Genomic DNA, 26,416 nt, shown 5'->3' with positions numbered 1-26,416 from the left:
CCTAACAGATAGTCCTCGGGTTACAAGCACAATTGAGCCCAAACTTTATGTTACTAGGTGAAATAGTTGTTAAGTGAGTTTTGCCCCATTTTATGACCTTTTTTGCTAAGTTGTTAAGTGAATCATTGCAGTTGTTAAGTTAGTAACATGGTTGTTAAGTGAATCTGGCTTCCCCATTGACTTTGCTCATCAGAAGGTCGCAGAAGCTGATCACATAACTCCAGGACACTGCAACCGGCATAAATATGAGGCAGTTGCCAAGCCTCTGAATTTTGATCATGTGACCCTTTTTGGATGCTGCAACGGTCATAAGTATGAAAAACGGTCATAAGTCACTTTTTTCGGTGCCGTTATAACTTTGAACGGTCACTAAATGAACTGTAGTAAATCGAGGACTACCTATATTACTATTTATTTATTATTTATTTATTAGTTCAATTTATATGCCGCCCTTCTCTGGAGACTCAGGGCATCTTACAATGCATTAAGCAATAGCCTTCATACTTTTGTATATACCTGCTTAGTAGGGCTTTCGCCCCGCCCCCCAAGCGGTGTTCTTTTTTATACAAAGTCAGTTTATTGCCCCGACAATCCGGATCCTCATTTTACCTACCTCGAAAGGATGGAAGGCTGAGTCAACCTTGAGCCTGGTGAGAATTGAACTCGCAGTAATTGCAGGCAGCTGGCAACTAAGTGCTACTTTAACAGCACTTAGTCCACTGCGCCACCAGACTCTTGCTATTGGTATTATTTATTTATTTATTTATTTTATTTTATTTTATGCAATTTGTATGCCGCCCTATCTCCGAGGACTCAGGGCGGCTCACAACGGTAAAATACATAATTCCTGCCAATATAAAATTAAAATCCCAATTTAAAACAATTTAAAAAATCATTAACCCCCCCCACCATCAGTCCAGGCTGCGGAACAACCAAGTCTTCAAATCGTGGTGAACGAGCGAAGGTCAGGGGCCATCTGGAGCTCCAAAGGAAGCTGATTCCAGAGGCTAGGTGCGCCCACAGAGAAAGCTCTCCCCCTGGGGGTCGTCAGCCGACACTGTCTGGCCGACAGCACCCTGAGGAGGCCCTGTCTGTGGGAACGCACTGGGTGATTGGGGATTGTCGCTGGCTACAGGGGGTCCGACAAATATCCCGGGCCTAGGCCATGAAGGGCTTTGTAGGTAATAACCAGTACCTTGAACCTCACTCGAAGGGCAACCAGTAACCAATGCAAGTCGCACAGGAGGGGGGTAACATGGGAGTGTCGGGACGCTCCCACACAACCCGCGCGGACGCGTTCTGCACCAGCTGAAGCCTTCAAGTGGTTTTCAAGGGCAGCCCTAGGTAGAGAGCGTTGCAGTAGTCAGGATGGGAGGTGACCAGCGCATGAGTAACAGTGCGTAGGGCATCTTGGTCCAAGTAAGGGCGCAACTGGCGTACAAGGCAAACCTGGGCAAATGCCCCCCTGGCCACAGTCGTGACATGATCTTCCAGAGACAACCGTGAATCCAGGAGGACACCCAAGTTGCGAGCCCTATCCACAGGGGGTAACATCTCACCCCTGATGGTCAACGATGGAAGATCTCGATCGGACCAAGATGCCGGAACCCACAGCCACTCGGTCTTGGCGGGGTTGAGTCAGAGCGTGTTCCTCCCCATCCAGGTCCGTACTGCTTCCAGGCAACGGGACATCACATCGAGGGCATCACTGGGCTGGTTTGGGGTGGATATAAAAAGCTGGGTATCATCAGCGTACTGATGATACCGCACCCCAAAACCACAGATGATCTTCCCAAGCAGCTTCATATAGATGTTGAACAGGAGAGGCGAGAGGACCGACCCCTGGGGCACCCCACAAGTGAGGGGCCTCATAGCCGACCTCTGTCCCCCTGCCAACACCGCTTGCATACGGCCCGAGAGATAGGAGCAGAACCACCATAAAACAGTGCCTCCCACTCCCAACCCCTCGAGCCGTCGCAGCAAGATACCATGGTCGATGGTATCAAAAGCCGTTGACAGATCCAAGAGGACCAGAAAAGAGGAGTATCCCCTGTCCTGAGCCCTCCAAAGATCATCCACCAGCGTGACCAATGCCATCTCCATGCTGTATCAGGTCTGAAACCTGGGATATATTATTATTGAAATATTCAGCAGTAACAAATAAAGTGAGTAGCCATGACTGTCCAGGCATGATGATTAAATTCAAGTGGTAGGGCAGTAGATATAGATAGAATAACAGAATTGGAAGGGACCTTGGAGGTCTTCTAGTCCAATCCCCTGCTTAGGCAGGAAACCCTACACCAGTGGTCCCCAACCCCCGGTCCGCGGACCGGTGCCGGGCCGTGGAGTACCTGGCACCGGGCCGCGCAGCGGCCGGGGGACATGAACGCTGCAGCGCAAAGGCTCCTGGGCCGTGCGCAATGGGCCGTGCGCAAAAGCTCCTGGGCCGTGCCCCCACCCCTGCGCGCGCTCAGCGGGCCGCGGCGATAAAAAGGTTGGGGACCACTGCCCTACACCACTTCAGACAAATGGTTATCCAACATCTTCTTAAAAACGTCCAGTGTTGGAGCATTCACAACTTCTGGAGGCAAGTTGTTCCACTGATTAATTGTTCTAACTGTCAGGGAATTTCTCCTTAGTTCTAAGTTGCTTCTCTCCTTGATTAGTTTCCATCCACTGCTTCTTGTCCTGCCCTCAGGTGCTTTGGAGAATAGCTTCACTCCCTCTTCTTGGGGCAGCTCCTGAGATATTGGAACACTGCTATCATGTCTCCCCTAGTCCTTCTTCTCATCAAACTAGACATACCCAGTTCCAGTAACCGTTCTTCATATTTTTCAGCCTCCAGTCCCCTAATCATCTTTGTTGCTCTTCTCTGCACTCTTTCTAGAGTCCCCAGTTCAATTCAAATCTTTATTGTCAGTGTACAACATATGTACAATGAGATTGGTTGAGCTCCCTCAGTGCACCCACCCACCCAGCACAATGGGTGTCTTTACAGTGAAGACAGAAAATCCCTAACTCAATAAATCATATTAACAAAACACCCAGTCCTATTGCACCAGTGTGAACATGTTACACATTGCACCGGCCCTGCAGTCCATCATACTACATACTTATGATGTTATTTCTCATTCAGGAATCTGACAGCCCACGGATAAAAACTTCTGCCTGTTTGTGCAGCTGGCTATACTTCTATATCTCCTTCCCGATGATAGGAGGGTAAAGAAGTGGTGACCACATCTTTTTTACATCGTGGCGACCAAAACTGGATGCAGTATTCCAAGTGTGGCCTTACCAAGGCATTATTAAGTGGTATTAACACTTCACGTGATCTCGATTCTATCCCGCTGTTTATGCAGCCTAGAACTGTGTTGGCTGTTTTGGCAGCTGCAGCACACGGCTGGCTCATATCTTTGTAATTTAGCCCTTTGTGGTTCAAGGGGTGAAAAGACAGGGAGGAGGATTTTTTGTGCTACTCATGTAGAGCACGGGAAAGAAAAGATTGCTGTATAGTCTCTCACTTTGGAAGAGGATAAGAGGGAAGCTTTACATGTGCAAAAGGAAGATCACTGAACGAAGTAGATGAGAGTATAACTGATCAACAAGGGCAGATTTGAATGACACCTTTAGTTGGTCTTCTGCTTTAAAATGCAAGTAGGATAGAGCAGATGGGAAGCTCTTGAGAAAGGCAGGAGCTTCCCCAAAGATGCTGAGATAATTGGGAAGGATCTTCATAATCAGAGACACTGAGATGAGCAAAAAAAAAAGGTGCTTTTTTTATCCTTCATTTGAAACTCAGACTGTTTTCTCATGACCTGCTTACCCCTGATTAATTCAAGCTTGAAAGTTGGGGAAACTCTTTGACTCTTCTCATCTCCAGTACTATGAAAAGAAGAGATGGTTCTATTGTCTTCCAGGACATCCTGAAGATCAGCTAACCAAACACAACAGCTAAATAATATGTTTATATCTTGACATTGCTTAGGCTCTTTGTAATTTTTTTTCTGAGTATTCCTGTGCTGAATTAGATCAAACACTATTTAATTTAACATTTTGCTTCCACAGTGGTGAACCCAGATGCCCTGAAGAAAACCAGAAGAATTAAATCTCTTTACTCTCATGTCTGTAGGGAATAATATTGAAAAAACCCTACCGATAGTGTATTTCATATGTGTACCTAATAGGAGAGGGAACTGTTTTTTAGATGTATCCTTCAATATAAACAGCTATCTTAGCATTTTCTGGAAGCAAATTCTACAGGTAGGAAAAGGCTATTTGCACAACATACTTCAATGAATTGGTGAAAGATCTAGTGACTTCATTTGCACAGTATACTAAAGTTAATGAACATTAACTTTGGTTAGCATTTTTGTACGAATGAAGGCAAATATACATGTCCTAGTCAGAGGTGGGATTCACTTACCTTCCCTACCAGTTCGCTCAAATGTGCTACCTTCTGCGTATACTTGGTCTTCCGCGCATGCTTTTTGCTTGCGCGCACACCTGCGCATGCACACGTCCTCCAAAATGTGGCTAAATAGGACGATATTATATCCGGGCGGGTGGGCAGAGCCTACTGCAGTCAGCGCTACCGATTTGCCCGAACCGGACAAAACTGGCTGAATCCCACCACTGGATAATGTTGCAGGATCCAATGCGGTCGGTCACCAAGACCAGAGGTTTAGTCTTCTGAGTTTTCAGACTCGTGCTGGAGCCCATCCTCAGGGAACTACTCTCTCACCAGAATGTTTGCTTTGGGCTATTCTATGTGTAGTATTTATGTGATGCCTGGTAAATCAGCACTCAATCAATAATTGAATGAATCAATCAATGATTGAAGCCTGGGAAGTGGCCCCATATCAGTCAACAGGAGTGCTGATTTACCATCATCTTATCCGGTAGAGCCAAGGATTTGGCGGGACAAGGAAATAACAGCCAACAATTTAATAGCTGGCCATCAACACCCCAATCAACAACTAAAAAGTCATACACAATAAGGCACCATATAAATACAACACATAAAATAACCCAGTGCACACATTCTGGAGAGAGAGAAGTCCCCTGAGGATGGGCTCCAGCACAAGTCCGAAACCTTGGAAAACTAAATCTAACTCAATGTTGGGCAAACCCAGATCCCTTAGCTTACATTTCAGTATATTATGAATACCTGGAAACATGATTAATTCAGTAACCATATTGCGGGTTGGGTTGTTCAGCCTATATCTTTGTTGATATGGAAGGGAGGCTGCGAAGAGATATAGGAACTGCCTAAATCTGGTCAATCTATTGATCTGGCCTGTCCTCATCTGATTAATTTGGAGCTTTAGGCAAAGATAGTTCTATATCCTGATTTTCAAAAAGCAAAACAAAACAGATGCAATGTAATCTTCTTTCATAGGTGAACAACGGTCTGCAGCCAGACCGTTTTCATCCTGATTTCTCAAAGATTAAGTCAATGACATCCAGTTTGAATCCATTGAACAAAGATGCCATTTTTGTAGAAAATGAAACAAAATCTAAATCTGAAACTACTATTTTTTTTCACTTGCCTTCAAGTCATTTGCCTTCATTCCTGGTAACCCACCTACCCCCGCTGCCACCAAATCCTTGCAATTTTCTAGGCAACATTTTTGGAAGTGATTTATCTTTTCTTCCTAGGATTGAAAGAGAGGGACTCGCCCAAAGCCATCCCTAAAGCAGGACTAGAACTCAAGTCTCCCTACTCCTATCCATTGCCTTAACTACTAGACTGAGTTGACTCTAAAAAATTTATAATAAACTGTAAAAATCCACACACACTCTAAAAACATAGGTCTCAAATCCTGATGTTGCCCTTTCAGTGAATCCCAGATGTTATTTTCCATCCACTACAGCCCTTGCTGAATAATAATAATAATAATAATAATAATAATAATAATAATAAGAAGAAGAAGAAGAAGAAGAAGAAGGTTTAATACTCGCTGCTCAAGAACAAGCACTACAAACTAATGCCATGAAAGCAAAGATACAAAAATCCACCGACAATCCAAACTGCCGACTTTACAACAACAAAGTCGAAACTGTTTCACATTTAATATGTGAATGCAGCAAAATTGCACAAACTGATTACAAAACTAGACACAACTGAGTTGCTAAATTAATCCACTGGTCATTATGTAAAAAATACGACTTACCTGTATCCAAAAAGTCATGGGAACATAAAATGGAAAAAGTTATAGAAAATGGGAAGGTGAAGATCTTGTGGGACTTACGAATACAGACAGATCGTCACTTGGAACACAACACGCCAGATATCACAGTTGTCGAAAACCGAAACATACAATTTATTGACATCGCGGTCCCAGGAGATGCCAGAGTTGAAGAAAAAATCTGGAAAAAATCACGAAATATCGCGACATGGCCATCAAAACTACACTGTTATGGATGAAACATGTAACAGTGATACCCATTGCCATCGGGGCAGTTGGTACCATGTCCAAGAATTTTACAAAACACATCAAGAAATTGCAGCTTCCTGCAATAACACCAGTGGAACTGCAAAAAATTGTGCTACTCGGAACATTGTATATTTTAAGAAGATACTTGGTTGATACCTAGGACGCTGGCAGCAACCTGTATCAACCATTGGCCCCAGTCAGTGGTATCTATGATACGTTTTTAAATGATCAGTTGACTGAGTTTCATGTTTAATGAATAAAAGAGATAATAATATATAATATCATCATCATCATCCCAGGGCCTTGGAACTCGATAGGTAGACAAAAATGTAAAACCCAGTCTGAACATCTGGTTGACTCTGCGATGATCAATTATTATTAATAATAATAATGATAATTTTAAAATACTTACAGTCATTGGCCACAGAAGGAAAAAACCCCACCTACTCCTGTTTTAAACTTTAATGTGCAAATGCTCTCCCACTTATCTGCAGAAAGCCTCACCAGAACAGGAAGAAATGATGCAAAATTAGATGGTGTGAATGCTTAAGCATTCTCACACCAACTGCTCTCATTTCACAGGCTGCAGAATTCCTTGCTTTTTGTCTCATGTTCCAATTAGTTGGCTGTAGAATTTTATGGTTTTATTTAAAGAACTGAAAGGCAGCCATTTCCTATGTCTATATGTGAATTTTCTGACTTATCCGCTATCTGCATCCTTCGTGGTTTCATGGTTAAATCTCGAAGACATTTCAAAGGAATTTTTAGCATGTAAATTCACGTGTGCTTTCTAATCAAAGGTCTACTTTCAATATTAAGGAAGAGATCTGTCCTTGAGAAACTATTTCAGAATTTAGACTTTTCCTGGAAATATTTTCAAAAGCCATCTGTCTGTAAATTCTCTGCAGTGCCATAGAGCAAATATTACCATGTTACATTTTAATATGAAAAATTAATTTTATTCAGGAAGGAATGAAGATATTACATAGTAAGAGAGGTGGACGATATATCCCATCTCTTCCTGGTACTGCCTGTGCTAGTATCCAAGGTCCCCTGAGGTTCCTTTTACACCTTCTCATAGGTCTGCAAAATCAAAATTATTTGCCAAATATTGAAGATGTTTGCAACAATTTAAACACGGTCACTCTTCTTATTACTATCTTTTATTTGTTAAAAGATATTGTTTGCATGAAAAATAATTTATGTTAATATCTAATGGGCTTAATATTGTTCCTTTTACATGATTCAAAAATAAAAAATGAATGCATTAGTTTAAATTTTAATACAATAATTGTTGACAAATGTAACCCATACAAACAAAAGAATCTTCTATAATTTTTGAAAATGGGACGGGATACCAAGGACAAAAAGTTTATGAAACAATGTCACCATATTTCAAGAAATAATAATTAAATCTACTCAGTACTTTGAGCTGATGTTTACAGATTTTGATCCAGGACTTTTCAGGTTAAGAAGATGGTTGCTGCAGTCAGCAAGAGAATAGAATAGATAGAATAAAATTCTTTATTGGCCAAGTGTGATTGGACACACAAGGAATTTGTCTTGGTTAAATGATCTTAAATGAACATAAATTTAACATTCTCGAGTTCTGATTGAAAATTGCCTTTTTAAATCATTTTTTGTCAACGGTAATTTAGAGCTGTTTGGCAAATATTCTAGCACAATTCTGCCTGGCCCACTTAGGCCAAAATCAATCTAAGAAGAGCTTGTTAATGTGCTCACATAGGTGCAATCCACCACTAATTGATGATCAGAATAGATCAGGGTATCCCTGTTTAGCAAGAATCAATACAAACTATCCTGTACTACCTTTTAGGAATTTAGGTACAGAAAACTCGTGTGATTTTCCACTATCATGGGTTCAACACCAGACCCAAATTCCGTGCTTTCAGTGAGAGGCTGGGAAACGATGTAGTGCAGAAGTCATACCATCTCTATGTTTATAATTTAAAAACACGGACCCCATTTTTAAAAAATATAATCCAATGCAGTTGACATTTCAACATCAACCCCCCTCACATGCTAAAACACAAAATTGTAGCTGAACAATATTGAACACCTTCCCCAGCATTTTTTTAAAAAAGTATTTTAATCCCACAGTTTCAGAACTGAATTAGAAGTAGAAAAATGACAGCAGATCAGATATGAAACAGGAATATTGAATCACAGAGTTCCAGGGGTTCCAACCCAAATGTGCTTTTAACAAGGCTTCGAAAAGTACAGAAAACCAACAGGGGCCTGAGAATAGTGGAATTCAGCAAACCTAATTCCCTGCCATCTATGTAGGCATAAATGTCAATTCCTGGCTGGATTTCCATAGTGCAATAAAACCCAATTCTGACTCAAGGAAGTACAATAGTTTGTTCAAATAGCATTGATATGCCCTCCTCAAATCAGTGGTGAAATCCTGCTGGTTCTGTCCGGCTCACGCAAACCGGTAGTGGCGGTGGTGTGTGATTCAACAAAGCAGCAGCAGCACGAGGCTCCGCCCACCTGCCCGGACATCATTACTTCCTGGTTTAACCAGGAAGTAGCCTGTTTTTGACCCTCTGCGCATGCTCAGAAAGTCAAAAATTGGATGTGACGATGGCGCGCAGGTGCTCTTCCAAACCAATAGGGAAGGTAAATAGATTTCACCCCTGCCCCAAATCATAATATGGTTTAAGAAGAGACAGTGATTGGTTGGACTACAAATCCTATTGTAACAAAGTCTAGGAAGTTGTACAGACCCAACTCATATTTCTGGGGATCGATGGCTATTAGCGTTGGTTAACCTTTGTTATTAGTTTTAATTGTCATCTCCTGGGTGACTAATCAGCTTCCTTGTGCAGCTGGTTAGCACTCTGAGAACAGACTGCTGGATTAGATGGTCCCTAAGTGTGATCCAACAGGGAAGAGTTTATGTTCTTTGTATTCTAGTCCAACATTTAGGTGCAACACCAGAAGTCAATCAATCAGAATAGAGTTGGAAGGGACCTTGGAGGTTTTCTAGTCCAACACCCTGCTCAAGCAGGAGACCCTATTTCATTTCAGACTAGTGGCTGTCCAGTCTTTTCTTAATAATCTCCAGTGATGAAGCGCCCACAACTTCTGAAGGCAAGCTGCTCCACTGGTTAATTGTTCTCACTTAGGAAGTTTCTCCTTAATTACAGGTTGCTTTTCTCCTTGATTAGTTTCCATCCATTGTTTCTTGTCTTGCCTTCTGGTATTTTAGAAAATAATCTTTGTGGCAGCCCTTCAAATATTGGAATACTGCTATCATGTCACCCCTTCTTTTCTCTAGACTAGCCATACCCAATTCCTGCAACCTTCCTTCATAATTTTTAGTCTCCAGGCCTTTAATCATCTCAGTTGCTCTTCTTTGCACTTTTTCCAAAATCTCAACATCTTTTTTGTAAAGTCATTTAGGTTAAAACTCACATCTACTTTGTCATTGTAACCACCCTTCATCCTTCTTCCATCTTCTCTGGTCACCATGATGCCACTTCTTTCCATCTTCTTTTCCTTTCAAGAGGCCACCTCTCTCTCTCCCTCTTCCTGTTTTAAACCAAGGGCTCATCTGAGCTGAAGGGAGGTGGATCACTATAAGCTTATGTGTTTGAAATTGGAACAGTAAAGTTATTATATAAATGGATAAAAATGATACAATTCATATTCGCTGCATTGCATTTCATTCTTTTTGATGATGTGGCTTAAGGTCTTTGCATTCCATCAAAGGCTGGCCATGCCTTTAGCAGATAGGAAGAATACCTACCTGCTCTGGCTGGGGCCAGGAAAATGAATTCAGAGGAGGGCTCTGCTTAGAATCTCAAAAGCTGATAAAACCAGGATGTCTCAGTCACCTTGGCCTTTGAATGACATGCTATATAACTTTAGAAACTTTAACATGTATGAACTTCAACTCCCATAATTTGAAGAACTTGGTTTCCAGGCCTTTCTCGAAGTGATGCATATGCAAGAAAAAGAATAATTAACTTATTTGTTCCCTATGACTATCATTAAGTTGTACCTTATGATTCTTGATGAATGTATCTTTTCTTTTATGTACACTGAGAGCGTATGCACCAAGACAAATTCCTTGTGTGTCCAATCACACTTGGCCAATAAAAAATTCTATTCTATTCTAATAATGGTTACAGGCTTTAGAGGTTCTGTCTTAGGCCCAATACTCTTCAATATCTTCATAAATGATTTAGATGAGGGAATAGAAGAGGAACTCATCAAATTTTCAGATGAGACTCTGGCAGGAATAGCCAACACCCTAGATGATAGACTCAAAGATGGATCTCGACAGACTTGAACATTGGGCCCTATCTAACAAAATGAAATTGAATGTAGAGAAAAGTAAAATCTTACACTTAGACAACAAAAACCAAAAGTACACGTACAGATTATGTGAAACTTGGTTTAATAGCGGTAACTATAAGAGGGATCTTGGAGTCCTAGTGGACAATCCATTAAATATGAGCCAGCAGTGTGTGGTGGCACCCAAAAAAGCCAATGCAACCCTAAATTGCACTAACAGAGGGACTGAATCAAGATCATGTGAGGTACTAGTACTGCTCTAAAGCCTTAATAAGGCCACACCTAGATTACTATATCCATTTTGGTCACCATACTATAAAAAAGATGTTGAGATGCTAGAAAGAGTGCAGAGAAGAGCAACAAAGATGATTAGGGGCCTGGAGGCTAAAACATATGAAGAATGGTTAAAAGAACTGGGCATAGCTAGTCTAGTGAAGAGAAGGACCAGGGGTGACATAATAGCAGTGTTCCAATATTTTGAGGGGCTATCACAGAGAGGAGGAGGTCAACCTATTTCCAAAGCACCTGAAGGCCAGACAAAGAACAATAGATGGAAACTGATCAAGGAGAGGTTTAACCTAGAAATAAGAGAAATTTTCTGACAGAACAATCAACCAATGAAACAACTTGCCTTCATAAGTTGTGGATGGTTCATCACTGGAGGCTTTCAAGAAGAGACTTGACAGCCACTTGTCAGAAATGGTATAGGGTCTCCTGCTTGAGCAGGGGGTTGGAGTAGATGATCTCCAGAGTCCCTTTCAACTCTGTTATTCTAAGCTAAAAGATGATTAAACAAAACTCATATGAGGTAGTTAGTCAGGATGATTTACAAAAAACATTGTAATACATGAATTGGGCAAAAAATAATAAACATTACAAATAATTTATTTTAAAAAATAAACTAAACTATCATGGCTTAAACTATATTATATTAAACCTAGTAGGTGAGGGAGCAAGTCCCAAAACATATTTTATCACTTGAGGCAGAGTAACCCTTTATCAAGCCAACACATATCATCATAATTCTCAAGACCAATTTGTTTAATTTCAGAATCTGGGTTACAAAAAACATGTGTGCATTATTCTCCTTGGCAATATGTTGTTGTTGTTGTGATGATGGTGATGGTGATGATGATGATGATGATGATGATGATGATGATGATGATGATGATGATATGCACAAAAATTCCAGCTGCCAGTTCCTTAGCTGGTGTTGGCCTTCATTCACATCAAATCCTTCCCAAGAATCTAGGATATCATAATTTATTGATATAATATACTGTATGGACTTTGTAACCTCTTATAATTGCCAAATGGAAATTTGTCACTGCACAGATGTTCCAAATGCTATTCAGCTTTTTATATGGCACCCAGTGAGTCAATAACCACTGGGCCACCCAAAGCTTATTTATGCCATAATCTTTCAGTTGTGACTTCCAAATCTTGATATCATGTGATCTTGTCCACTTCTTTGTCTTCTATTCCATTATCTCCTGGTATTGCTACATAAATTATACCCACTTTCTTCTTTTCAACCACAGTTAAATCTAGTGGGTTATGAGCTAAGACTACCTGAGTAAAATCCCATAATATTTTAACCTGCTCAGTTTGAACTATTTTTTTCAACTCTGTATTTCCACCAATTTTTTACTACTGGCACAGGGTGATTTTTACGAATGTTTCAGTGAATCATTTTGGTGACTACCATCCTTCTGTAGCAATTGCTGCCAATACAATCCTAAAATCCTTCTTCAAAATCCATGTGGGGGGTGCTGTTTTCTCGCAAACTCTTATGTTTGCAGGGGAAGTTTGCTTCTTTGATGTTAAAGATGGGCAAGGGAGCAGCTAGGGAGATTATAGATAACTTTAACAACCAATGAGACTGAGCGTAAGGAATTCTAACAATAAACATCCTGTGAAACTGATGAGCCAAACTATTGGGGAAGAAAGAAAGGCCATCCTTCTGTATGTTTTTTTAAATATTTTTTATTGTCTTATATCATACATTCCTTTTCTATGTTGAGCAGTGCCTTCTCTAGGTGTCCATAGTGTTAACATACAAACAACATCATCATTACTATAATCATATATATATATATATATATATATATATATATATATATATATATATATATATATATATATATAATATATATATATATATATAATTTTGTATAATTTTAATTAACAATTTTATGATGTTTGTGTATCTATATTTTTCTTAACTGTACACCGCCTTGAGTCCTACGGGAGAAAGGCGGTATAGAAATATAATAAATAAATAAATAAATAAACCAATATGTTGTTGTTAGTTGCGAAGTCATGTCCGACCCATTGCGATCCTATGGACAACGTTCCTCCAGACTTTCCTGTCCTCTACCATCCTCTGGAGTCCATTTAAGCTCACACCTACTGCTTCAGTGACTCCATCCAGCCACCTCATTCTCTGTTGTCCCTTCTTCTTTTGCCCTTAATTTTTCCCAACTTTAGGCTCTTCTCCAGTGAGTCCTTCCTTCTCATTAGGTGGCCAAAGTATTTGAGTTTCATCTTCAGGATCTGGCTTTCTAAAGAGCAGTCAGGGTTGATCTCCTCTAGGACTGACCGATTTGATTGCCTTGCAGTCCAAGGGACTTGCAGGAGTCCCAATATACGGTAATGTATAAACAAATATGCAATAATATCAATCATCTTTACAACATATACTATCTTCCATCAAGGTATCGATTACACAACCATCAAAATAATAGCTGGTCTGTTTTTCTTTCTCATGTAGATCATATTTCATCCAATTCCACTACTCTAACCTCAATATCTGACATTTAACCATTTGTAAAATGATTCCCATCAGGGGTGGGTTCTAAATTTTTTTGCTACCGGTTCTCTGGGTGTGGCTTATTTTGTGGGCGTGGTTTGATGGTCATGTGACAAACAATTCTTTAGGATTTAGCAGAGGTACTGATCTACCAGGCTTTTAACTGCTTGAAGAGCCGTATCGGTCTACCCATTTGTTTTTGGAGCGCACTGATCTACCACCACACTGCCTTTTACCACTGATCAGCTTTAGGGCGGCCCTTTGAAGTGCTGTGGCAAGAGTTTAAACAGCTTTTTGCTGCTCTGCCACCACTGAGTGCATCAGAAACCACTTTCAGGCAGCTTGGCCTCAATTACCAATCTACCAACCACCAAGCGGTTTACAAGGAGCAGGTCGGTTCTAGCCGATCAGTTGGGAGGCTTCTTGGCTTCTCAATTTAAAACGACGGTGTCTTGTTCTTTTTTTTCCTCTTTGTAAAGTGAGCCCTGATTTTTTTTTCCTTCTAGCCGATCAGCTGGGACTCAGGAGGCAGCAAATAGATTGGGGGTGGGACCAGACAGAGGTAGTATTTACCGGTTCTCCGAACTACTCAAAATTTCCACTACTGGTTCGCAAGAACCAGAGAGAACCGGTAGCAACCCACCACTGATTCCCATGTTATAAAATAATCAAAATCTTCTCTTCCTTTAATTTTTAGGGTTAACCTGTCCATCTCTGCACACTCCAGATTTATTTTATTTATTTATTTTGATAATGTCATCTGCAGGGGTTTCTGGGTTTTTCCAAACATTGTGCATGTACAATCCTAGCTGCTGTTAGGATATGTAAAACCAAATATGTGTTACCCTTATTATAGTTTCCTGGAAGCATGCCCAACAAAAATGTCTCAGGTTTCAAATCTATGTGTTGTCTTGTGATATTTTCCAGCCATGTGCGTATTTTCTTCCAGTATTTTTCTGCTTTGGGACAGGTCCACCACATATGGCTATATGAGTCTAGTGTCTGATTGCACTTCCAACATTTAACAGACCTGCTTTTGTACATCTTTGCTAATCTTGCAGGTGAATAATGCCATCTATTATCCTTCTGTATGTCACATATGGAATTGAGAGGAATGCCCAGCTGTTTACCAAATGTTTTAGCAAATTAAAAAAAAAATTGAAATGGAGCTTGTAAAAAGACAAGCCCACAAAAAGGTAATATTAGGCTCAGGACAATGTACAGCTTTACAATGTATTGGGAGCCTTGTTAGGAGAAAAAATACATTGTAAAACAATAGGGCCGTGATGGTGAACCTTTGGCATGCGTGCCACAGGTGGCACGTGGACCTCTCCCTGTGGGCATGTGAGCTGTTATCCAGCTCAGCTCCATTGTGCATGCTCCAGCGCTTCCCACCCAGCTGATTTTCAGATCTCTGCCCTGCAAGCAGGAGACAAGCGTGCATGGGGGGGTGGGGGCTACCTTTCTCTTCACTTTCTGCTGCCCAGCCTTCCCAGAGCTCCAGAGATTCCCCTCCGAGCGCTGTTTTGGGAGGTGAGGCTTTTTTTCCTCTCCCAGCCATTTTGGGAGGCAAGGCTCCCCCCCACAGTGCAGTTTCGGGATGTAAGGTCAAAACGGGGGGTCGCGTGTGCATGCGTGGGGGGGAAACTGGGGGTCACATGTGCGGGGTTGCGCACACATGTGCAGGAGGAACATTGCATTATGGGTGTGGGCACGCATGCTCACGCTGTCATGTGCGCACGCACACGCTTTTGGCACCTGAGGGGAAAAAGGTTAGCCATCACTGCAATAGGGCAATGCAAAACATTATCAGCTGCTTGCTATAACGCAGTCGACCCGGTGATAAAATGTATGAGAGGTTGATGAATCATATTGTAATAGAAACAATAGCCACGATAAAATGATAATTAAGAGCTTGGAGGGTTTGTGAACAGGCTGCTGAGTGCTACTAGGCAAGTGGCTATACTGTACAATTCTTGCGGATCAAAAACAATTTATTTTTAGTTGGAAGAAGAATAAGTGAAAAATTGTATGATAAAATGCTATAAGAACTTTGGACACAATATAATGATGGAACTGTAATAGGGACGAGGGGAAGACATGCTGCCTGGGAAACAGGAAACCGAGTCCAAAATTACGCTTATAAGCCATTGCAGTCATAAGTTGAGGCAATGAGGCATCATGTGACTGGACCCAATTTTTTTGTCAATTTTACAGGAGTTGTTAAATGAACACCATAGTCATTAAGAAAATCCATTTCCCCAATGGGCATTGTTTTTGCTGGAAACCAGAAGCAAGCCCTGGAAATCAGCAAAAACCCATAACAAATTTTTGTCCTGTGTCTGTGGGATGAAACAAACAGCCCTAAAGGTGAGCCAATCGCCAAGCACCCCAAATGTGATCATGTGATGGTAGAGGTGGGGTGCAGTTGTCACAACTTCAAAAAGAGGTCATAAGTAGCTCTTGGGAGGTCCATTATAACTTCAAACTGTTAAGTGACTGTTCATAAACTGAAGAACTACCTGCAACCTAAAAGATAACTTTTATAACATGCTATACCATTGGAATAGACTCCAGAAAAATTGTCTAGAGCAGTGTTTCTCAACCTCAGCAATTTTAAGATGTGTGGACTTCAACATCCAGAATTCCTTGGCAACCATAGATGGCAAATCTATGGAATTCTGGGAATTGAAGTCCACACATCTTAAAGTGACTAAAGTTGAGAAAATTGGTTAGTGAAAATGAAAGAATAACGAGGATATCAGTATTACAAACATAAGATGGCAAAATTTGATTAAAGAAAGATCAACCATTACATTTATGAGTGACTGGAAACTCCTTTGCTGAAAAAAGGAATTGATGAACTTATGAGTTATGGATGTGATGATTAGAAAGGGTAGTTTATGGAAAGAAAGAAATTATGATGTAACTTAAGAGAGACAGGTGAAAACATAAATGTATGTATAATCTATCTCAAGAAGATTGAAAGCTGCTTCTTTATATTTTCCTTTTCCTTTTCTATTTATCTTTTCACTATTTACTGTTTTTCTTTATTATCATTATTTTTTTAAATGGTTTTTCCTTTGGTAAAAAGTTCTTCGATTTCCCTCTATTTTTGGTTTAAGAACTACAGATCTAGAGATAGAGACAGACAGAGATACACACACACATATTACTAAAATAACTAAAAGTTGTCATGGCCTTTAATTGGGCAAAATGGTGCATCATAGGGCAAGAATTTTTGAACTAAGGTATCTCAAATGGGCTAATTTAAAGAATGTGTCCAAAACTGGGACCTATGATTCCCAAGGGAATGATATTTGGGGAAGTTTAGATGCTCCTGGATGTTGCTAGACTGCTGTTGTGACTATGTCAACTGTATTTTCAATGTGGGAGGGGAGGGAGGGGAGGGGAGGGGAGGGGAGGAAGGAAGGAAGGAAGGAAGGAAGGAAGGAAGGAAGGAAGGAAGGAAGGAAGGAAGGAAGGAAGGAAAGATTTCCCATGTTCCCTGCCAGATTTCCATAAGGAAACTCAACAGGGAAACAATCAGGAAATTGAAATTTGCTCCTATTCCCACTGCTTCGTTTGTCTATCCTTGGTCATTCCTGGTTGAATAGTAAGCTATAAAATCTTAATGGATATATAATGTACTCATTTCCTGCATGGAGGAAAAAAATCTTCTAAAAGTATCCAACTCATCCTACCCAATATAATAATCCTGGTGTGTGTTTTTTTTAACCGTTGAAAATAATGGAGAAAAAAAATGGAGAGTTGAAAAGATTTTCACCAGTTATTAGTACAAATGAGCTCTGTAGTACATGAACAGAAATCTTACCCAGGAAATAAATGCAAACTAATTCTAAAAAAATGGAAGAGATTTTTTTTTTAACTTTAGATTCATTAAACTGAATAATATACACTGACATACGCTAGGGTGTTTTAAAATTATAATGTCAATTAATGTCAATCCTGTATTCTATAGCCTTCTTTTAGTTTATTCTCTCTTTTATTGTAATGTTATAAATCTTGAGACATTGTATCATTCCAATGCAGATTCCAATGCAGTACTGTTTATGTAATATGATTAAAATTATGAACATTCTATTATTTAGAAAGCTTAAAGTGGGAAAAATAAAAAGAGAAGAGTAAAAATACTATCAGTATGAATTGCAAATCATGATGTCAGTATTACGAACATAAGATTGCTTGACTTTTCTTCACATCAAGGGATTAGTCATAGTCTTAAGCTTAATACTGAGGTCTCCGTTGTACTGTTTTTTTTATTATGTGGGACTGAGGATTTTTGAGAGAGGTCACTGTATACTTGAAGGCAACACCAGTCCTACCATTAAATGATTGACTGATTATTTGCCATCAGGTCAGTATTGATTCTTAGGGTTAGGGTAGATACAGTATGTCACAGAAGTGAGTACACCCCCTCACATTATGTAAATATTTAAGTATATCTTTTCATGTGACAACACTGAAGAAATGACACTTGGCTACAATGTAAAGTAGTGAGCATACAGCTTGTATAACAGTGTAAATGTGCTGTCCCCTCAAAATAACGCAACACACAACCATTAATGTCTAAACTGCTGGCAACAAAAGTGAGTACATCCCTAAGTGATAATGTCTAAATGGGGCCCAAGTAGCCATTTTCCTTCCCTGGTGTCATGTGACGCATTAGTGGTACAAAGTCTCAGGTGTGAAGGGGGAGCAGGTGTGTTAAATTTGGTGTTATCGCTCTCATTGCCAAGTGTCATTTCTTCAGTGTTGTCACATGAAAAGATACACTTATTTACAATATGTGAGGGGGTGTACTCACTTCTGTGACATACTGAGGTCTTCTCCAGGAAGATCTGTTCCCAACCTGGCTTTTCAGTTCTTCCAATGGTGCACCGATCACTACTGTGATTAAATCCAGTCACCTTCCTGCTGGTTGTCCTTTTCTTCTACTTTTCCCAGCATTATGAACTTCTCTATACTGATATGACTTCACATTGTGTGCCCAAAATATGATAATCTAAAGCTCTGCTAGAGAGAAGTTCCTTGAGGATGGGCTCCAGCACGAGTCTGGAAGCTCAGAAGACAAAATCTCTGATCCTGGTGACCGACTGAGATTTGATCTTGCAACGTTATCCTGGGACATGTATATTCACCTTCATTCATGATAATTTAAACTTGGACATTTTGCCTCAAGTTAGAACTTTGAATTAATTTGTTCTAGGATGTATTTCTTTTTCTTGACTATCTATGGTATTCTTAATCATCTTCAACATTCTGTCAAATTTCAAAATACATGAAAACTCTTGCGGTCCAAAATTCTAACTTCAAAGTTCCTTTTTTTTTTTTGCTTTTATGAAGTGTCACCCAAAAAAACATTGCTTAGATAATTCCGATCTTTGTAGGTATAGAAACATCCCAGCATCTGAATATCTTTTCCATGTCCTTCACAGGTATCCTACCAAGTGCTAGTCAGTGATGTATTTCTTGATTATTTATTCTTGACTGTCCGTTCTAAAAATCAGACACTACCTATCGCTTCAATATCACCGTTGACAGTTCTAAGACTAGTTGCTCTATTTTTTTTTTTTTGGTCTTCTTTCTATTTAATTTTAGTTCCATTTTTGAACTGAATTTGGTGGGCTTCCTTTTCTGATTCTTTCTCGCTGTCCCACCCCCAGTATTTCTTGCTAGTTAAGAATTGATCAGAGCATTTGGATACCCAACGGGAGCAAACTTTCCCCACCCTTGATGCAAGCTGTGGGTATGTGGGTGGGCTGGGTGGTACCATTGGGGAGCTATGTGCTGTGTGTTCCCTGATCTGTCCCTCTCTGTGTCTGTGTTGCAGGAGTGGGCGGACGTGTGCTGCCGAGGCCTCCGGAGTGTTCATGCCTACATCTTGGTCTATGACATCTGTTGTTTTGACAGCTTTGAGTATGTCAAAACCATTAGGCAGCAGATCCTAGAAACAAGGTAAAAATATGCCTCTGCTTCATCCCACCCTGGACTTGAGATCAGAGAAGGGAGGGGACCCAGATGTTAATGCCAGGAATTTTAGAAACCAGCACAAATTCCCAGATAGCAAATGTGCAGTCCTTGTCAACCTCTTTCTGCTTGGAGTAACTTCAGGGCTGGTAGTTAACAGGATTAGGATATGGATCCTATAAAAAGCAGGAATCCTCATTTAACAAGGTGAATGGAAGCAAGTAGAGTATGATACAAGGGCTCTTTAAAAAGGCACCGATATCCCTCCAGGTGCTGTAAATAGTTGGCTGTCCACTGCTTCCAAGGAGCTCTTTAGGCTCAATTTTGTTTGTTGATGGGCAAGGACAGAGAGAAGGATTGTACAACTTGAACATTGGGCCCTATCTAACAAAATGAAATTCAGCGGTGAAAAAAGTAAGGTTCTACATTTAGGCAAGAAAAATCAAATGTACAGATATAGTATAGGTGATACCTGGCTCAATAGTAGTAACTGCAAGTGGGATTTAATTTAATTTAATTTAATTTAATTTAATTTAATTTAATTTAATTTAATTTAATTTAATTTAATTATTTAATTTAATTTAATTTAATTTAATTTAATTTAATTTAATTTAATTTAATTTAATTTAATTTAATTTAATTTAATTTAATTTAATTTAATTTAATTTAATTTAATTTAATTAATTTAATTTAATTTAATAATTTAATTTAATTTAATTTAATTTAATTTTTTAATTTAATTTAATTTAATTTAATTTAATTTATTAAATTTATATGCCGCCCCTCTCCGAAGACTCAGGGCGGCTCTTGGAGTCCTAGTGGACAATCACTTAAATATGAGCCAGCCGTGTGCTGCAGCTGCCCAAAAAGCCAACAGAGTCCTAGGCTGCCTTAACATAGGGATAGAATCAAGATCACGTGAAGTGTTAATGCTACTTTATAATGCCTTGGTAAGACCACATTTGGAATACTGCATCCAATTTTGGTCATCACAATGTAAAAAAGATGAGACTCTAGAAAGAGTGCAGTCAAAAGCAACAAAGACAATTTAGACTAGACTAGACTAAACTAGACTAGACTAGAATAGACTAGACTAGACTAGACTAGACTAGACTAGACTAGACTAGACTAGAATAGAATAGAATAGAACAGAACAGAACAGAACAGAACAGAACAGAACAGAACAGAACAGAACAGAACAGAACAGAATAGAATAGAATAGAATAGAATAACAGAGTTGGAAGGGACCTTGGAGGTCTTCTAGTCCAACCCCCTGCTTAGGCAGGAAACCCTACACCACTTCAGACAAATGGTTATCCAACATCTTCTTAAAAATTTCCAGTGTTAGAGCATTCACAACTTCTGCAGTTGCTAAGTTGCTTCTCTCCTTGATTAGTTTCCACCCATTGCTTCTTGTCCTACCCTCAGGTGCTTTGGAGAATAGCTTCACTCCCTCTTCTTTGTGGCAGCCCCTGAGATGTTGGAAGACCACTATCATGTCACCCCTAGTCCTTATTTTCATCAGACTAGACATCCCCAGTTCCAGCAACCATTCTCTATGTTTTAGCCTCCAGTTCCCTAATTATTTTTGTTGCTCTTCTCTGCACTCTTTCTAGAGTCTTAACATCTTTTTACATTGTGGCGACCAAAACTGGATGCAGTACTCCAAGGGTGGCCTTACCAAGGCATTATAAAGTGGTATTAACACTTCACATGATCTTGATTCTATCCCTCTGTTTATGCAGCCTAGAACTGTGTTGGCTATTTTGGCAGCTGCAGCACATGGCTGGCTCATATTTAAATAATTGTCCACTGGGACTCCAAGATTCCTCTCACAGTTATTACTATTGAGCAAGGTAGCACATATACTGTACCTGTGCATTTTTCACCATTGAATTTCGTTTTGTTAGATAGCGCCCAATGTTCAATGTTCTGACAAGATCCTTCTGTATCTTAAGCCTATGGTGTGTTGGCTATTCCTGCTAGCTTGGTGTCATCTGCAAATTTGATGAGTTCCCCATCTATCCCCTCGTCCAAATAATTGATGAAGATGTTGAAGAGTATTGGGTCTAAGACAGAGCCTTGGGGTACCCAACTGCATACTTCCCTCCATGTAGATGCATTCCATTGAGGACTACACGCTGAGTGCGGTTGGTCAGCCAGTTACAAATCCATCTGATGGTGATGCTGTCTAACCCACATTTTTCTATTTTATCAAGTAGTAGGTTATGGTCTACTTTATCAAATGCCTTACTGAAGTCCAAGTAGATTAGGGGAATGGAGGCTAAAACATATAAAGAACGGTGGCTGGAAGTGGATATGTTTAGTTTAATGAGAAGAAGGACTAGGGGAGACATGGTAGCAGTATTCCAATATCTCAGGGGCTGCCACAAAGAAGAGGGAGTCAAGCTATTCTCCAAAGCACCTGAGGGCAGGACAAGAAGCAATGGGTGGAAACTAATCAAGGAAAGAAGCAACTTAAAACTAAGGAGAAATTTCCTCTGACAGTTAAACAATTAATCAATGGAACAACTTACCCCCAGAAGTTGTGAATGCTCCAACACTGGAAGATTTAAAGAATAGACTGGACAACCATTTATCTGAAATGATATAGGGTTTCCTGCCTGATTAGTTGATTGGACTAGAAGACCTCCAAGGTCCCTTCCAACTCTGTTATTCCGTTATTATTCTGTTATTAACTTTTTTTTCCAGTAACAGAGCCCTTGCCTTGCTTATACCAAGACCTGTGGGACTGGTGGGAATGTAAATTGGGTCAAGTCAATACCTTCTTCCTCCCCAACTGCAGCCATTTCACTGTCCCCAAGGCATATGACTGACCCACATGCCACGCAGCCCACTTAACCTATAGTTCCAGGGATGGCCATCTTTTAGGGCAGGGGTCTCCAAACTTGGGACCTTTAAGACTTGTGGACTCCAACTCCCAGAATTCCCCAGCCAACTGGCTGGGGAATTCTGGGAATTGGAGTCCACAAGTCTTAAAGGTCCTAAGTTTGGAGACCCCTGTTTTAGGGAGACCTCCCTGCAATGATCATCTCAAAAGAGACTTCATGTTACTTTTCCCAACACATTCCCAGTTTATTGACTTTCGTGGATGAAATAGTTGAAAAAATTACGTTAGCCGATACTATGGAAACAAAGGTTGGTTTCTTGGGTTGTGATATTTTCTACCTGGGTCTTTCAGAAATTTAGGAAGGAGTTGGTTGGGAATTACAGTTTTCATAATTCCCATACTTTGTGGCCAGAGGGACACTTAGCCTTCCTAATTGTTCCCTTTATTGTACCACTTTGGCTTGGGTTGTCAAACTCTTCACAAGACCTTTTTCCTTTCTTTGTCGCCAGAGTCATTGGAACCTCAGATACTCCCATCATCATTGTTGGGAACAAGCGGGACCTCCAGAAAGGCCGGGTCATCCCCCGCTGGAATGTCTCCAACCTTGTGAAGAAGACATGGAAGTGCGGTTACATTGAGTGCTCAGCCAAATACAACTGGCATATCCTCTTGCTCTTCAGCGAACTTCTGAAGAGTGTGGGCTGCGCACGATGTAAGCACGTTCACACTGCCATCCGCTTCCAGGGGGCCCTACGGAGGAACCGATGCACCATTATGTGAAACCTTAAGGACTTGCTAACCCTACCACCATCTCTGAGGGCAGCTTCTCCCCCACTCGCCTGCCATGTGCATGGGAACCCTTCTTCTTCTTCTTTTTTTTAATCCGGATTCAGCTGGGGTAGAAGTTCTTAACAAGCAGCTCTATCCTCAAAGGAAGCCACAGCCCTTAGCCTCATTGAGGCCAGCTGGTTTTTGATTTTATTTTTTTTTTCTTGCTGATCCTTGAAGCAATGGATATGTTAAGGAGGTTTGCTTCTTGATACATAGAGGAGTCCTTCTGGTTTGGATCATAGGCCAGGAGGTGCTGAAGTCTACAGATGGAGCAAAAATGCAGAAGGTCAACCTGAAGAAGGGGAATGCATCTAGTTCACTCTCTTGCAGCCAGTATATTAATCTACCAAATGTGGGATCAGTGAATATTGTGTGAATAATGCAATGCAAATTAAGAGGAGCAAATGGCCCCTTGATACAGAACTAGGCAGCCAGCCCAATGGGGATGGGCAATCTTTGGCCCTCCAGATGTTGCTAAACTGCAATTTAGCAGTCTTAAGTGGTAATGCAAGAAGAGCATAATGCTGGATGTTCTAATTCAGCAACATCTAGAGGCCCACAGAGCACCCATTCTTATATCAGGTCAGCACTCCTGTAATGCAAGATCACGTGCATCCTGGCTCAGAACCACGGTGGGATATTTCAGGAGGAAAGAGGAGTAGAGCAGGGGTCTCCAATCTTGGCAACTTTAAGACTTGTGGACTTCAACTCCCAACAAAGCTGGCTGAGGAACTCTGGGAGTTGAAGTCCAAAAGTCTTAAAGTTGCCAAGATTGGGGACCCCTGGAATAGAGAATGAGTGGGTAAAAAGAGTTAAACAAGTGAGCCAAGAAAAGCCAGCATAGATAGGACTGGTAAGGATTAGTAAGGGTAACTGAACTGAAAGAATGGCATCTCTCAGGTCATATGTACGTTGAGATTGTAGATCCGCTTGATGTATTTTACAGTACATGTTTATAGAGATAGGAGAAGCATTTCAATCTGGGCATAAAGTAAACTGGATTTGCCACTAAACTTCAGAAGTTCTGATGATGTGATAACATGAGTCCGTGAGATCTAATTTGCTTATATTTACACCTTTTTCCAGGTGCACACAAACCATCTATGTACACTTAAAAATCCGACTATACACTTCTGGCTCCTCTGGTGTTGCTGAACTACAACTCCCACATGCCTCACTATTGTCCACGCTGACCGGAAGATGTAGATCAACTATGTATTCCTGCCCTTGTTAAGACTTCTATCATTGGCCACGGTAGCAGAGGCTAATGGGCAATAAGGTTCAGCCACATGGTCACAGGTGTCAACCTTTGTCATAAAAAATGATGTAGCCTTGTTATTTTGATTACACTTGATAACAACCATGGTGCACAAGTCCCAAAGGTGCTTTTTCCAAAAGCAACTGGACTTTGTTTTTCCTTGAAGGTGTTTCGTTCCTCATCCAAGAAGCCAGCTGTCTTTTGAAAAAGCACCTTTGGGATAACCATAACCTGGATGACTGAGAATCTCCATAGACACGGTGCACAAAGAGTTAGTTAGAAATTGAGACTTGGGGGAAGGGCTGCTCATTTGGGGGAGAGGAAGATCTCCTCCCCCTACTCTTAGCTTAATGGCCATTAACTGTAGAACCCTCCAACCCATTCTGTTTAAATGCCAACTTGTTCACATTTCCCCTGTCCATGATCATTGAGAGCGTAGCTTACCCACATATCTTCCAAATAATAGAAAAACACCAGGGAAGTGGAGAAAATCCCAGACATTGGAGCACAGCCAAGAAGGATCTCCCTCCAAACACACTTGAGACTCTTAGTTGAGACAGACCTAGGAGAAAATTCCTTATAGAACCGCCAGTATGGAAGTGTCATCTTCAGGCTGGCTGTCTTGACACCTTCAGACTTCATGGGGACATATTCTCCTAAGAGAGAAGAGTTCTTGTACGTGCATGGAACAGAAGGTCCTAGGCAAGCCTCCTCAAGATGCTACTTTCTACATGCATTAAAACACACACACACAACAGCAAATCATTCTGCCATACGTGGCATAGTCCTGGCTGAAAGGTTTGCCCACAGAGGCTTTGACCAATACAGTTTTTCCCGGCAGATACCTCTTTAAAGAAATCAGCTTTAGAACGATCTGTTTGGTCTTCATGCTAATTTATAGATGGTTTGTTTTCTGATAATTACAAATAAAGAGGCTGACTGGTTTTGCCATTGGCTCCCTGTTTCTTTGCATTCTGATCTAAGAGCATCTTCCTTCCAGGGTTATCTTCTACAATCTCCCTTGAGAAGAACAAAATCTAAACCATTCAGGGCAGTGGTGAAATCCAATTTTTTTTTACTACCGGTTCTGTGGACGTGGTTTGGTGGGCATGGTGTGGCTTGGAGGGCGTGGCAGGGGAAGGATACTGCAAAATCCCCATTCCCTCCCCACTCTGAGGCTAGCCAGAGGTGGTATTTGCCGGTTCTCCGAATAACCAGTACTCAAAATTTCCACTACTGGTTCTCTGAACTGTTCAAAATTTCCGCTACCAGTTCTCCAGAACATGTCAGAACCTGCTGGATTTCACCCCTGATTCAGGGGTCCTGCTTCAGTCTCTGGAATACAATAGCTTTCAACAGTAACTTTAAAATATAGGTAGTGCTCGACATACAATAACCATTCGTTTAGTGACTGCTCAAGGCTACAACAGCACTGACGTATGACTGTTTTTCACGCTTACAACCATTGCAGCATCCCCATGGTCACATGACCAAATTCTGATACTTGGCAGCTGGTTCCTATTTATGATAGTTGGAGTGTCCCGGGGCCACATGGTTCCCTTTTGCGACCTGACAAGCAAAGTCAAAGCCTTGGTAGTACAGTGGTCTAAAGCACCCTGTTATAAAGACCAGCTGCCTGCAATTACTACAGGTTCGAATCTCGCCAGGCTCAAGGTTGACTCAGCCTTCCATCCTTTCTAAGGTAGGTAAATTGAGGACCCAGTTTGTAGGGGCAATACACTGACTTTGTATAAATATACAAAAGGATGAAGGCTATTGCTTAGCGCATTGTAAGCCGCCCTGAGTCTCCGGAGAAGGGCGGCATATAAATCAATTTTTTTTAAAAAAATTCGGAAGCTGGATTCATTTAACAACCATGTTACTAACATAACAACTGCAGTGATTTACCT

General features: G+C 40.7%; 1 protein-coding gene across 1 annotated transcript in view; it reads left to right on the top strand.

Annotated features, from left to right (window-relative positions):
* RASL10B (RAS like family 10 member B) overlaps positions 1–25,416 on the top strand; it is a 35,921-nt gene extending 10,505 nt beyond the window's left edge. Inside the window, exons 2-3 of the mRNA XM_070946089.1 lie at positions 19,430–19,554; positions 22,927–25,416. Coding sequence (XP_070802190.1) covers positions 19,430–19,554; positions 22,927–23,197 — 396 coding nt within the window. The 3' untranslated portion in view covers positions 23,198–25,416. The remainder of the gene's footprint in view (positions 1–19,429; positions 19,555–22,926) is intronic.
* Positions 25,417–26,416: the final 1,000 nt, after the last annotated feature.

Source organism: Pituophis catenifer, unplaced genomic scaffold, assembly GCF_029215685.1.
Source record: "Pituophis catenifer annectens isolate HBS135680 unplaced genomic scaffold, rPitCat1.0.hap2 SCAF_1, whole genome shotgun sequence".
Lineage (NCBI taxonomy): Eukaryota > Metazoa > Chordata > Lepidosauria > Squamata > Colubridae > Pituophis > Pituophis catenifer.
This window is presented reverse-complemented; position numbering and strand designations above follow the sequence as displayed.